We start from the raw sequence: 12,500 nt of genomic DNA on the forward strand, positions 1-12,500 counted from the left end.
AAATTGAAACGAAGACATTTTGAAATAGATATTTTTCTGGGATGTATATTATGAAAGTGAGTTAAAAAATACACCATTTGTGTTTATTTCAGGTTTGGCCCACATGTAAACAATGCAAGCCGACAGTAACACTTCCCAATAGGCCTTTGATAACAATATTTAATACTATTAATGTCAATAGGATTATGATATCTCAGGTGCTGGTAATATTGTTGGATTTCCTTCCATACACTTAAGAATTTGCAGTAAAAAAAAAAAAAAAAAAAAAAAAAAACGGTAAAAATCCTGGAATAAATGTTGCCTGGAATTTATCGTTTTAAAAACGGATATATTAACGTTAATGAGTGATATTACGGTTACCAACCCGCAAAGGATAATAACAAAGTAGGGTAAAATTACGGTCGCCTGTATTTTACTGTAATACGCCTGAGACCCGTAAATTTTTACGGAGAATTTTCGATTAAAATTAGTTTTTTTCAATAGTGTATAACGACCTTAAGATTTTCATTTTCAGAATTTCCGATTTTCTTTTTTTTTCTAAAGATATTTTCATTTCCGATTTTGAAAATTGCGGGTTTTTAACAGTAATAAACGACCTAAAGATATTTTCACTATATCCTTTGAAGATTTCTGATTAAAATTACGGTTTTTAAGTGTAAAACTACCTAAAGATATTCACTTTTTTTTGGAGAATTCCCGATTAAAATTACGGGTTTTAACCGTGTAAAACGACCTAAAGATATTTTCACTTTCGACAATTTCCGATTAAAATTACGGTTTTTTTAAATGTATATCGACCTAAAGATATTTTTTTTCTTTTTTTGAGAATTTCTGATTCAAATTACGGTTTTTTTTTAACACGGTAAAACGACTTAAAGATATTTTCACTCTCCATTCAGGATTTCAGATGACAATTAGTTTTCTTTAACAGTGTAAAAAGACCTAAAGATATTTTCACATTCTCCTTTTAAGATTTCCGATTAATATGACGGTTTTTTCTAACAGTGTAAAACGACCTAAAGATATTTTCACTTTCTCCTTTCAGGATTTCAGATTAAAATTACGATTCAAGTGTAAAAAGACCTAAAGATATTTTCACTTTCTCCTTTCAGGATTTGCTATCATTCCCTACAGAAGTTTACGTCTGCCATTGCATCTTGTCTTCTTCTCTTTGCAGTTTCAAAGACAATGAAAGAACTCCGGCTATCCTGGAAGAACGACGACCCCATTAAAATGTACAAAAATATGAGGATGCCCCAATTCGAGATGGAAAAGATCGTCCCGACGACCTGCCAGGAATCCTTTCAGATCGGTGAGTAACACGGGGGAAGGGAAGACATGGATGGCTGTTTCTGAGTCATGAAACACATTTTGTTGATTTTTTTTTTTTTTAGTTTTTGCGTCTAAAGGATATACACGGTTCGACAGCCAAGTGTTTGAAGTGGTGTTTGAACGTTTGAACGGAGTATCAAGTTGTCGAACACGTTTGTCGAACGGTTTACAGAAAGTCTGGCCTCGCCTGACTTTTGTGGGCTTCATTGTCCACAAACCTGAGGCCATAGTGGGTGTCTCCACCTTTCGAACCGTTTGACGAGCAGGTTCGACGAACCGTTCGACCGCGTGAACCACATTTAAAGGCCGTTTTACACGGTCAAACGGTTCGTCGAACGCGATATGACAGACATGTGTTTGAAGTGATGTTCGAACGTGTGAACGAGGTATCATGTTGTCAAACACGTTCGTCGAACGGTTCGAGGAAAGTCTGTCCTCGCCTGACTTTTGTGGGCGGGGCTCCTTTATCAGCTAAAAATGCATTAAGGTTTGTGGACCTTATACATTTGAGACTGACTCCACCTCATCGAACCGTTTGACAAGCAAGTTCGACAACCGGGCTCGACGAACCGTTCGACCGTGTAAACCCCGCTTAACAGACCCTAGCAACAGGGGGGCCGAGAGGTCCTGTTAAGGGAATGGGGATGTTAATAGAGGAAGCAATCTCGCAATTGTGTCCCCAGGAACATTTTCTTTTCTCCTGACATCGAGGCAGCTGGAGAGGTAAAGGATTGCTTGCGACTGCCACCGAAAATATAACCGGGGAATGTTCCAGGCATGTTTCATTTTTGAGTTGACCAGCATTCCAGAGTGCCTCGGCCCAAATAAAGTAGCTTGTGTCTCTGGGGGAAAGAATCCGTGATATTAAACAATAAACAAAGCCACGTCATATTTATCCTTCGAGATAAATAAAGGGGATATAAGGACGCTGACGAAATGTTGATCCTATATCCTACGTAAAGGAGAGATGCTTCCACAATGATATAATTTTCTCTTAAGCGTAATCCTTGTGGGACTCTCTCTCTCTCTCTCTCTCTCTCTCTCTCTCTCTCTCTCTCTCTCTCATAGTGGTGCCTTTATTTTTCTGCTTAGGGGATTAGATGTGCTTTGTCTGTTGTCTAGTAATTCCTTGAATCTACTTTTATCGAGGGGATTAATGGCTTATATATATATATATATATATATATATATATATATATATATATATATATATATATATACTGTACACACATTATTTATAATCGCATGTGTGTATTTATATATGTATGACTATAGGCAATTATACACATATAAAGAATGTATGTATATGTATATATATACTGTGCACACATTATTTATACTCTCATGTGTGTATGAATATATGTATGACTATAGGCAATTATACACTTATACATGTGTGTATATATATATATATATATATATATATATATATATATATATATATATATATATATATATATATATATATATATATATATATATATATATATATATATATATATATATATATATATATATATAAATTATGTATTCAATGTGAAAGTCTTCTGCCACTGTAATCTTTCCTTTATTGTATGATTAAAGAACTAGATAAAAAGATAGATCGATGGAAATAGATCGTTGGAGTCCAATGCTTCTGTTTAGCGTTTTATTAGTAAAGGAAGCGATAGATAGATAATAGATAGATAGATCAATTTAGACATGTGACCAAATATATAATAGTTGATAACGGAAGCGAAACAGGAATAAAAAAAATGCATTCTGTACCTAGTTTGGAGAAAAAGATAAAAAGATATATATATATATATATATATATATATATATATATATATATATATATATATATATATGTATATAAAATGTCCCCCAAAAAACTTATGGATACAGGTAATATTACATATAATGTATCATCATATCAATATCATTTAATCATAATGACAATCATACTTATCATCAATTGTAATAACTTCCTCACTTGAATATTAAGAGAAGGACACTCCAAAATCAAACCATTGGTCTCTAGTCTTGGGTAGTGCCATGGCCTCTGTAACACGATCTTCCACTGTCTTGGGCTGGAGTTCTCTTGCTTGAGGGTAAATCTGGCACACTATTCTAACTGTTTCCATATTTCCTTCCCTCAATGGGTTATTTTTTTCTGTTGGAGCCATTGGGATTATAGAATCCTGCTTTTCCAAAAAGGATTGTAATAATAATAATAATAATAATAATAATAATAATAATAATAATAATAATAAGGGGGGAGGTTTCTATGGCCAAGTAATAATATACTGGAACTTCTACATCATCGTATTACTGGATTATTATAATCTCATGCTCCTTGTGTCTTTTCTCTGTACCTTATGATATATATATATATATATATATATATATATATATATATATATATATATATATATATATATATATATATATATATATATATGCGACATTTATAAAAATGTACCCCGAAAACTAGAATGTTTGCTTCATCTGGAGTCACCCACTACATAGGTAATAATTGTACACACACACACACACACACACACACATATATATATATATATATATATATATATATATATATATATATATATATATATATATATATATATATATATATATATATAACGGATTTTGAGCGAAGCGAAAAATCTATTTTTGGGTGAGATGGCCATGTCGTCCTGATGGAAGTTCCTATAGGGTAGCTTCCTAGGGTATATTACAACTACGGCGATATTCCCAGAGAATTTACCTTAAGGTACCAGAATTTTAACTCCTGGAGCGAGTATCCCTCGTGAAAGGGATATCGCGACATATCAGAGGACGTAATCTAGACACGTCACATGGCAATGTACATCCTGGACAGAGATTTCGTCTCGTAGGAGGTGATTGGCGAGATACGAATTCGGGAAAGAAAAAGGGGAGCCGCTCCCAAGGCCTCCCTATCCCCCGATTCGTATGCGTGCCTGGCGCCAATCCTGGCGCCATCTGTATTCCTTGTAGCGTACACGAGGTGCTACAGATACTGTATGTAGGGAGGGGTCCTACAGCCCTTTCTTAGAAAGGCAAGGGCGGGTCCATCAGGACGACATGGCCATCTCACCCAAAAATAGATTTTTCGCTTCGCTCAAAATCCGTTTTTTGGGCTCAAGCCATGTCGTCCTGATGGAAGTGTACCAGAGCATTACTGTATCTGTGGATTCTCAGAACGTGCCGTACTCCCCGGAGGTAATTTTTTCCCGGTCGACTAGACCTAGAGACCTAAGATGTTACCGTTATATATCTTTTCAACTAACTATAAACTATGTTAGAGCTTCCTGCCCCCTACAGGGAAGAGTCCTACTAGACTCTGGAAAAGTCTCGAAGAGTACATATATCTATGTATGAATACCAGGCAAGCTAATATAGTGGTCTCGCCCTATATTAAGTAAAGCATAGTTTGTAAAGAACCACTGCGTCAATATGAAATATCGACCAGTTCTCCGCACAATACTTGTATTGGACAAAGGTTTTATATCCGCATAGGAGGAAAACCAATGTAACATAGCTTGCATAAAGGAACAATTCTATTAGAATTATCCCAGATAAGGTACATAGAATGAATGCTCAATTATACCAATAAATTGACACAGGTGAAGGAGACGCAAGGTTCTCAAGAACCAGATTATTGACAGGCAATAAATAGACAGGTTAACCACAATTATATATATATATATACATAAGAAGAGGATAACCCAAAACTTTAAGCATAAGTATGATAGTAAACTGAGCTTGTTTGTCTGAAAGAAAAAACATTAGATGCCACTTTTAAGATACCGAGGTATCAAAGTCATAAAAGCCTGTATTACAAATCAATGACATTAGCGTTAGAAACGCTCGGCACACATGTCTGCACTTATGCTAGGTTCACCTTTGGAAATGGAACAGTCTGGATGGGCAACACAGTGCCCTCACTTAGTTTGTAGTACAGTATGTAACTACACACTCTCCCTGGAATTAATCGTCCCAATTAAGACCGCTGTTCCTCGCAGAGTTAAACAGTAGGGTTAACACGCGACCCACTGCTACCACAGATCTCTTTTAGTTCCTCTACTTGCTTCGCATAGTGGCGAAAGAACACTCTGGAAGACTTCCAGCCAGTGTATGAACGGAGATGTTCAAAATCCATACAATTAAAGAAATTTAAGAATGAGGCAACTTTCCTCGGATCGTGACCTGCGGGTGTATTGTCAGGATCCGCTCTGCGAATAAAATATGTGATTTTCGCTCTGAGTTGATTCAGAGATAAATTTGAGCCTGATGTTTCTCCCCTGAATAGTTGACCACCCTTGAAGTCTGAAGTTTTATGAAGATAGACCTTTAGGCATTCTACTGGACATAGAGATGCATCTTCTTTCAGAGGGCAGATTCTCCAGGGACCCCACCTGTTGGTGGGTAACTCATTCTTGGCGAGAAACGTAGGATCCGGAAACAGGTTCAGTTCTCCCCCATCCAGGAACTGAACACGACCTGCCTCTCTCGAGAGGCTACAATCTCACTAACCCTGGCCCCGGACGCGAGTGCAAAATAGGAAAATAACTTTTTGTGTCAAATCCTTTAACGCACACTCTTCATTGCTCAACAGAGAAGCGAAATGAAGAACTTGTCTAAAGACCATGAAATGGGCTTTGGAGGTGCTGAAGGTCTGAGCCTAGTACAGGCTTTCGGGACTTTATTAAAGATCTCGTTACCTAGGTCGACCTGGAAGGCATATAGAATGGGTCTTGTCAAAGCAGACTTACACGCTGAAATCGTGTTCGCTGCCAACCCTTGACCATGTAGGTGGAGAAGAAAGATAAGCAGAAGTCTGTCAAGATCTCCTGCGGAATCTTCGCCTTGACAAAAGGCCACCCATTTTCTCCAAGATGACTCATATTGCCTTCTAGTAGATTTGCACTTATATTCCTCAAGGAAGTCTATACTGGCTTTCGAAATCCCGAAACGCTTTCTCACCGCTAGGGAGAGAAAATCATGAGCTGCAGGGTCCGGGTTTTCTGTAATGAAGTGCAGACAGTTGACTTCTGGACTCGCTGGGTCAGAACTGGATCTGGTAGTGGTACAAACTTCAGCTACAGTTCCAATGCCAGGAGGAACCACACGCTGTTCGGCCACTTGTGGGCCACTATTGCCGCTACCCTTTGAAGGATCTCAGTTTGTTGAGGACCCTCAACAGAAGGTTGTGAGGAGGGAACAGATAAATCTTGGACCATCTGTTCCAGTCGAGGGACATCGCGTCCACTGCTTCCGCTAAGGGGTCCTCGTACGGGGCACGTACAGGGGCAACTTCTTGTTGTCTTTCGTCGCAAAGAGGTCTATCTGCAGTTCTGGGACTGATTCAGAATGAAGGAGAATGATCCTGCGTCTATCGGTGTGAACCTGGATAGAGCGTCCGCTGTCACATTGCGGACTCCTTGAAGGTGAACTGCCGACAGGTACCACTTCTTCTTTTCCGCCAATCGGAAGACGGCCAACATCACCTGGTTGAGAGGTGGTGACCTCGATCCTTGTCGATTCAAGTATCTCACAACTACCTCGCTGTCTATCACCACCTTATGTGGATCGAGTGACGCGGGGAGACTTTCTTTAAGGTAAGGAGCACTGCCCTAGCTTCTAGAAAGTTTTATGTGAAAGGTCTTGAATAGCCTGGACCAAGTCCCCTGGACTTTTTTCCGATGAGAGTGACCTCCCCATCCCTCCTTCGAGGCGTCTGAGTGAATCGTCACCGACGGGGGAGGTGGCTGAAGAAGAACCGACTTCTTTAGATGTCTGGCTTGGGACCAAGGCCTGAGAAGAGTACTTAGCCGAAGCAGCTGGTCTTCTCAGATCTCTTCACGCGTTTGATGCATAACTTCTCCAAACTCCGATTGCATCCTTTAGCTGTGCTCTTAGCACTGGGTCTGTCACCGAAGCAAACTGGAGAGAGCGCAGTACTCTCTCCTGCTCGTGTCTTGATATCCTTTCGGAATCTTGAAGTCTCTTGACAGAACCCGCTATCTCCTTCCTTTTCTTCGCCGGGGTGGAGAAACGGTGTGACAAAAGGTCCCAGTGGATTCCCAGCCACTGGAACTTTTGAGATGGAGAAAGTCGAGACTTTTTCTGTTGATCTTGAAGCCTAGGTACTCTAGGAACTGGATCACTTGACTGGAAGCTTGCAAGCATTCTGTCTCGGATGCTGCCCACACCAACCAGTCGTCCAGGTAGGCTACTACCTGAATTCCCTTTAGGCGTAATTGTTTGAGAGCTACGCTCGCAAGCTTCGTAAAAATCCTTGGGGCTATGTTTAGCCCGAATGGCATGGCTCCGAAGGCGTAGAGTCTTCGTTGTAGCCTGAACCCTAGGTAGGGGGAGAGTCGATGGCTAATTGGAATGTGCCAATAGGCGTCTGACAAGTCTATAGAGATGGAATATGCCCTCTTGGGCAGTAAGGTCCTTATGTGTTGCAGTGTTAGCATTTTGAATTTGCAATTCACTATGAACTTGTTGAGTGGCGACAAGTCCAGAATGACTCTGAGCTTTTCCGAGTCTTTCTTGGGAACACAAAACAGCCTCCCTTAGAAATTGATGGGCTTCACCCTTCGGATCACCTTTTTTCTCCAACAGTTCTTGAACGTACTCCTCCATAACGGGGGTGGAGTGTTGGAAAAACCGAAGGCACGGGGGTGGAGTGCTGTACCAGCTCCCGCCCAGTCCATTCTTGAGTAGGCTGTGGGCCCAGGGATCGAAGGTCCACCGATCCCGAAATTTCAGAAGTCTCCCTCCTACCGGTATCACCTCACTTGGACTGCCGTCCTGAGGTCTTGCCTTCCTGACCACGACCACCCCTGAATCCCCTTCCCCTTGAGGGGCGTCTAGACGAGCCTCTGGCTGCTCCTCTAGGCTTTGCTCGAAAGGAAGTAGACTGCCCTTCGAACGCTGGGGTGAATGCCGTGGACTGTGTCGACACGGCCTGGGGTACCCACTGAAAGGAGGTCGGGGTTTGTGCCACGATCTGGGGCACTGGGGGCAATGGCAATTGCAGTTGCTGTTGCTGTCTAAGAGGCTTGGCTGGCCGAGACGGTAGCCTAGTCCTCATAGTCTTCCTCTTTGGTTGAGGACCCTCATCCGGGGAAGACTTTCTTTTGATAGCCAGGCCCCACTTCTGGAGAAGGTTTCTATTCTCCAAGGCGGCCTTATCAACAACTTCTTTGACCAAGTCGGTAGGGAAAAGGTCTTTTCCCCAAATGTTGGAGGAGATTAGTTTCTTTGGCTCGTGCCTCACCGTAGCCGAGGTAAACACGAACTCCCTACAAGCTCTCCTTGCCTTGACGAAGCCATAAAGGTCCTTCGTCACTGTGGCCAGATGAGGCTTGGCCACTACCATGAACATTTCATGGACCTTGGGGTCACTTGCCATCGTCTCGAGAGTAGTCTGAAGAGACATTGAGGCAGTCAGTCTATCTTTTGTATCGAACTCACTTCGCAAAAGAAAGTCAGACAGCTTAGGGAGGTCCTTGCCGAACTGACGTCCGGCAATATCAGCCTCCAACTTTCCCACCGAGAACGTAAGATGGACGTCCTTCCAGTCTTTGTGGTCCATAGGCAGGGCCAGCGACAAGGGTTTACACTCCTCTAGGGAGGGGCAAGACTTGCCGGCCTCGATTGCTTTTAATACAGCCAGAAACCCTTTCTGTAAAAAGGGGAAGGCTCTAGTAGGCGAGGACACAAAGGAAGGGAGCTTCCTATTCAATGCGGCTACCTTTGAGTTAGAGAAGCCCCTCTCTTTCATCGAGGATGAAAGTAGAGCTTGAGCCTTAGCATGGTCCATCACTATGACCTCCTTCGGCTCTGTCTCCTCCTTTGAAGCTGGTTCCTTCCTCAGCCGGACATAACAGTCCGGATATGATGCCTTGCTGGGCCAGAATTCCACCCTCCAGGGGAACTGAGCCCAGCTTATCCGAGATGACGATCTTTCCAGTCGTCATCGGCATGTGCTCAGCATACCTCCATGGGTTAGCATCTGAGCACAAGGGAAGGTCTTTCACATTAAGCTTTTTCTGGGGCCCATGTGATTCTGCAAGGCACTGCATTCGCAGTTCCATTGCAGCCGCCTTCTCCTGATTCTCCTTCTGCATTTGTTGGATCATTCCAACAATAGAAGAGAGGGCCTGTCCCAGCTCTACTGGGAGACCGGCCGATGTAGAGGGGCTTGAACTTCATCCTGGGCTTCTGCCAGGAGGTCTTCCTCCTGACACCCGTCCACATCAGACATCCTGTCATCTAGCTGGATGTCTTGCATCGCGACCGTGACTTCAGCATCCACCTGGATCTGAACTTAGGGGATCTCCTCTTGAGGCTGGGGAATCACTGCATCAGCTGATGCCTTAGGGAAAGGATACGCCCTCATCTTCTCACTTGGAAGATAAGGGCCAGAAGTGTTCTTTTGGAAGCCCCTTACCCAGGTACGAAGCTTCTTCCTAGCTATTTAAATGTCTCAGTAATCAGGTTAGTGCACACAGTACATACCTGAGGGTCCCAATACCGGAGATCATCCTTGGAGACAGCGTATGCTGCGTGTCTCCTACAAAACTCATGTCCGCAGAGGTTCTTGCTGCTGACATTGCAGAAAGCACTTCCCCACTTCGGAGTGTCCTTCTGTAAAGAGAAGAAATTTCCATGAGTATCAAGTGAACTATGTATCACTGGATATGCATAGTATAGCATAACAATTCAGAAAGGAAAGACACACACTTGTGTTTCCCTCACAACCCATTGTTGCAGCCTTCCAGATAATAAAATCAAAATGGTTTATCTCTTCTAGAGTAACCAATGCAAGGTTTCCAGAGGAAACAGGTGGAGCTCACACCTAAGCAATGATTTTAAAATCCTGGATAATAGACAGGGAAGAACTCAGCTTCCTATCTGTAGGGCAACAGCAAAGGGATGTGCAAGAAAAAACAATAGTGTTAGAAGACACAGTGCTGTACCAAAACCCTTACCATAGTTTTCTTCTTACTGTATATGCTATACAGAAGAATACTAGTACAGTATAGGGGGATGTGTGCCGGCCTGCCTTTGCCGGCCGGCACACACCACAACTAGCTTTAAAGTATACTACTTAACAGCTATAGGGCGGCAGCACTCTGGTTCAAATGCCTGTGCCGGTCAGCAGCAACTGCCGGCCGGTAACAGCCAGTGTTGGCCGGCAATGGCTGCCGGCCAGCAACTACACAAGGTAGTACCCAGCTGCCGGCCACACTCTTGGTGACCGGCAGACAAGGGCTGACATAAGCCAGCCGGCAAAGGTACAAGACCGATGCCAGCTGGCAGCAAAAGAACCAGAGGACTACACCTGCCCGGCTGCCGGCCTCATAGGCCGGCAGCCGGGACAGGTACAGCACTAGAAGAAAAATAGAATGGATGCCGGGATAAGAGTGTACACAACCTCCAAGCCCGGCAACCGAAAGAGTGCATATAAGGAAGGGGAGAAACTAATTCAGGCTTCCTTGACCAATGCCGTCCGGCTCTGCCGGCTGGCATGGATGAGGGACCAAGAGAGGTCCGGGCAGCACTCGAAAACATAAGACCCTTGCCGGCCAGCAGCTCTGCCGGCCGGCAAGGGGCTGAGTCAATTCCACATCCTAACCTATACTAGGTCCAGAAGTAGAACGACGTACAGTACAGTAAGACCCCTGCCGGCCAGCTCTGCCGGCCGGCAAGGGGCTGAGTCAATTCCACATCCTAACCTATACTAGGTCCAGATGTAGAACGACGTACAGTACAGTAATGGCTCGGCCATTACGAAGAAAGAGGGGGAAGGGACAAGAGGGTCCTGCCAACCTTGCTTTAGTGACAGATCACCCGCAGCCAAGAAACTTATCTTAGCCTAAGGGAGATCTAAGGGGAAAGGCCAGCAATACTTGCCAGCTTCCAGAGCACCAAAGCAAGGAAGGCGTTGCTACTCCCAAGGGAAGAACTTATCCTCCCCCGAGAACAGCAACAAGGACTAGTCTGGTAGATCACAAAAGAAGGAATCATATCCACAGAAACCTTCGGTAGTGACCTAAGGGAGCTAAGCTCCCTTTGTATGTGTTAGGTCAGCGAGGGGGACTCTGCCCCAAGCCAGACAACACAGACTCAGACTAAAAACTCTGTTGTTCTGTCCCTCTTGAACCATAACTACAGGAACAGGAAGGTACAGTAACACCCTAGTATAGTTTTATCGAAAATAAATTCGGAAAAAACCACTTAGGGATAAGCCCAAGGCTTAAACAGAGGGAAAGGGATTGCATACCTTCTCCGAAGAAAAGAAAGCAACCGGGGAGTATGATAAAGTATACTAAGGCTCCATAAGCAACTAGCCTAGGCACCAAGAGAATCGATTACCTAATTCACCGAAACTCACTCGTATACTATCTTGGAAATATTCCACACAGTCTAAAATGTATAAAATATAGCCTAAAGCTTCAATAAAATTTTAATTACACTCGGAAAAACCATAATCATGCATGAAGTACTAGGACCAAACGACTAGGCTACATGGCCTAGCGTAGGCCAGAATGGCGAATACTTCGCCAAATAATACTAAGCACGAAAGGAAATCCTATGTAATGCTAAATAGCTAAAATTTATTAAAGCAAAACAACCAGGAATGTCGCTCTGACTAACTAATTTATACCTAGCGAGCGACAGCGTCCAAGACGCCTCTGGTAGGCTACGGCTCTTGTATCAAAGATTAATCCTATTAATCACTCAAAATTTTACCAAGAGCCTACATTTATACATAAAAGACACTATACTCAACTTATCAGAGGCCGACGAAGACGGAGAAGCCATGAAAAGTCGAATAAATCCAAGATTTGCGAGAAAAACAGGAAAAAACACCGAGTTGTTAAGCTACGCAAAAAGGAATACAGATGGCGCCAGGATTGGCGCCAGGCACGCATACGAATCGGGGGATAGGGAGGCCTTGGGAGCGGCTCCCCTTTTTCTTTCCCGAATTCGTATCTCGCCAATCACCTCCTACGAGACGAAATCTCTGTCCAGGATGTAGATTGCCATGTGACGTGTCTAGAATACGTCCTCTGATATGTCGTGATATCCCTTTCACGAGGGATACTCGCTCCGGGAGTTAGAATTCTGGTACCTTAAGG

General features: G+C 43.1%; 1 protein-coding gene across 1 annotated transcript in view; it reads left to right on the top strand.

Moving 5' to 3' along the window:
- LOC137623853 (glycine receptor subunit beta-type 4-like) overlaps window positions 1–12,500 on the top strand; it is a 139,631-nt gene that overhangs the window by 51,205 nt on the left and 75,926 nt on the right. The window contains exon 3 of the mRNA XM_068354660.1: window positions 1,178–1,312. Within this exon, the coding sequence (XP_068210761.1) occupies window positions 1,178–1,312 (135 nt within the window). The remainder of the gene's footprint in view (window positions 1–1,177; window positions 1,313–12,500) is intronic.

Source organism: Palaemon carinicauda, chromosome 30 (genome assembly GCF_036898095.1).
Source record: "Palaemon carinicauda isolate YSFRI2023 chromosome 30, ASM3689809v2, whole genome shotgun sequence".
Lineage (NCBI taxonomy): Eukaryota > Metazoa > Arthropoda > Malacostraca > Decapoda > Palaemonidae > Palaemon > Palaemon carinicauda.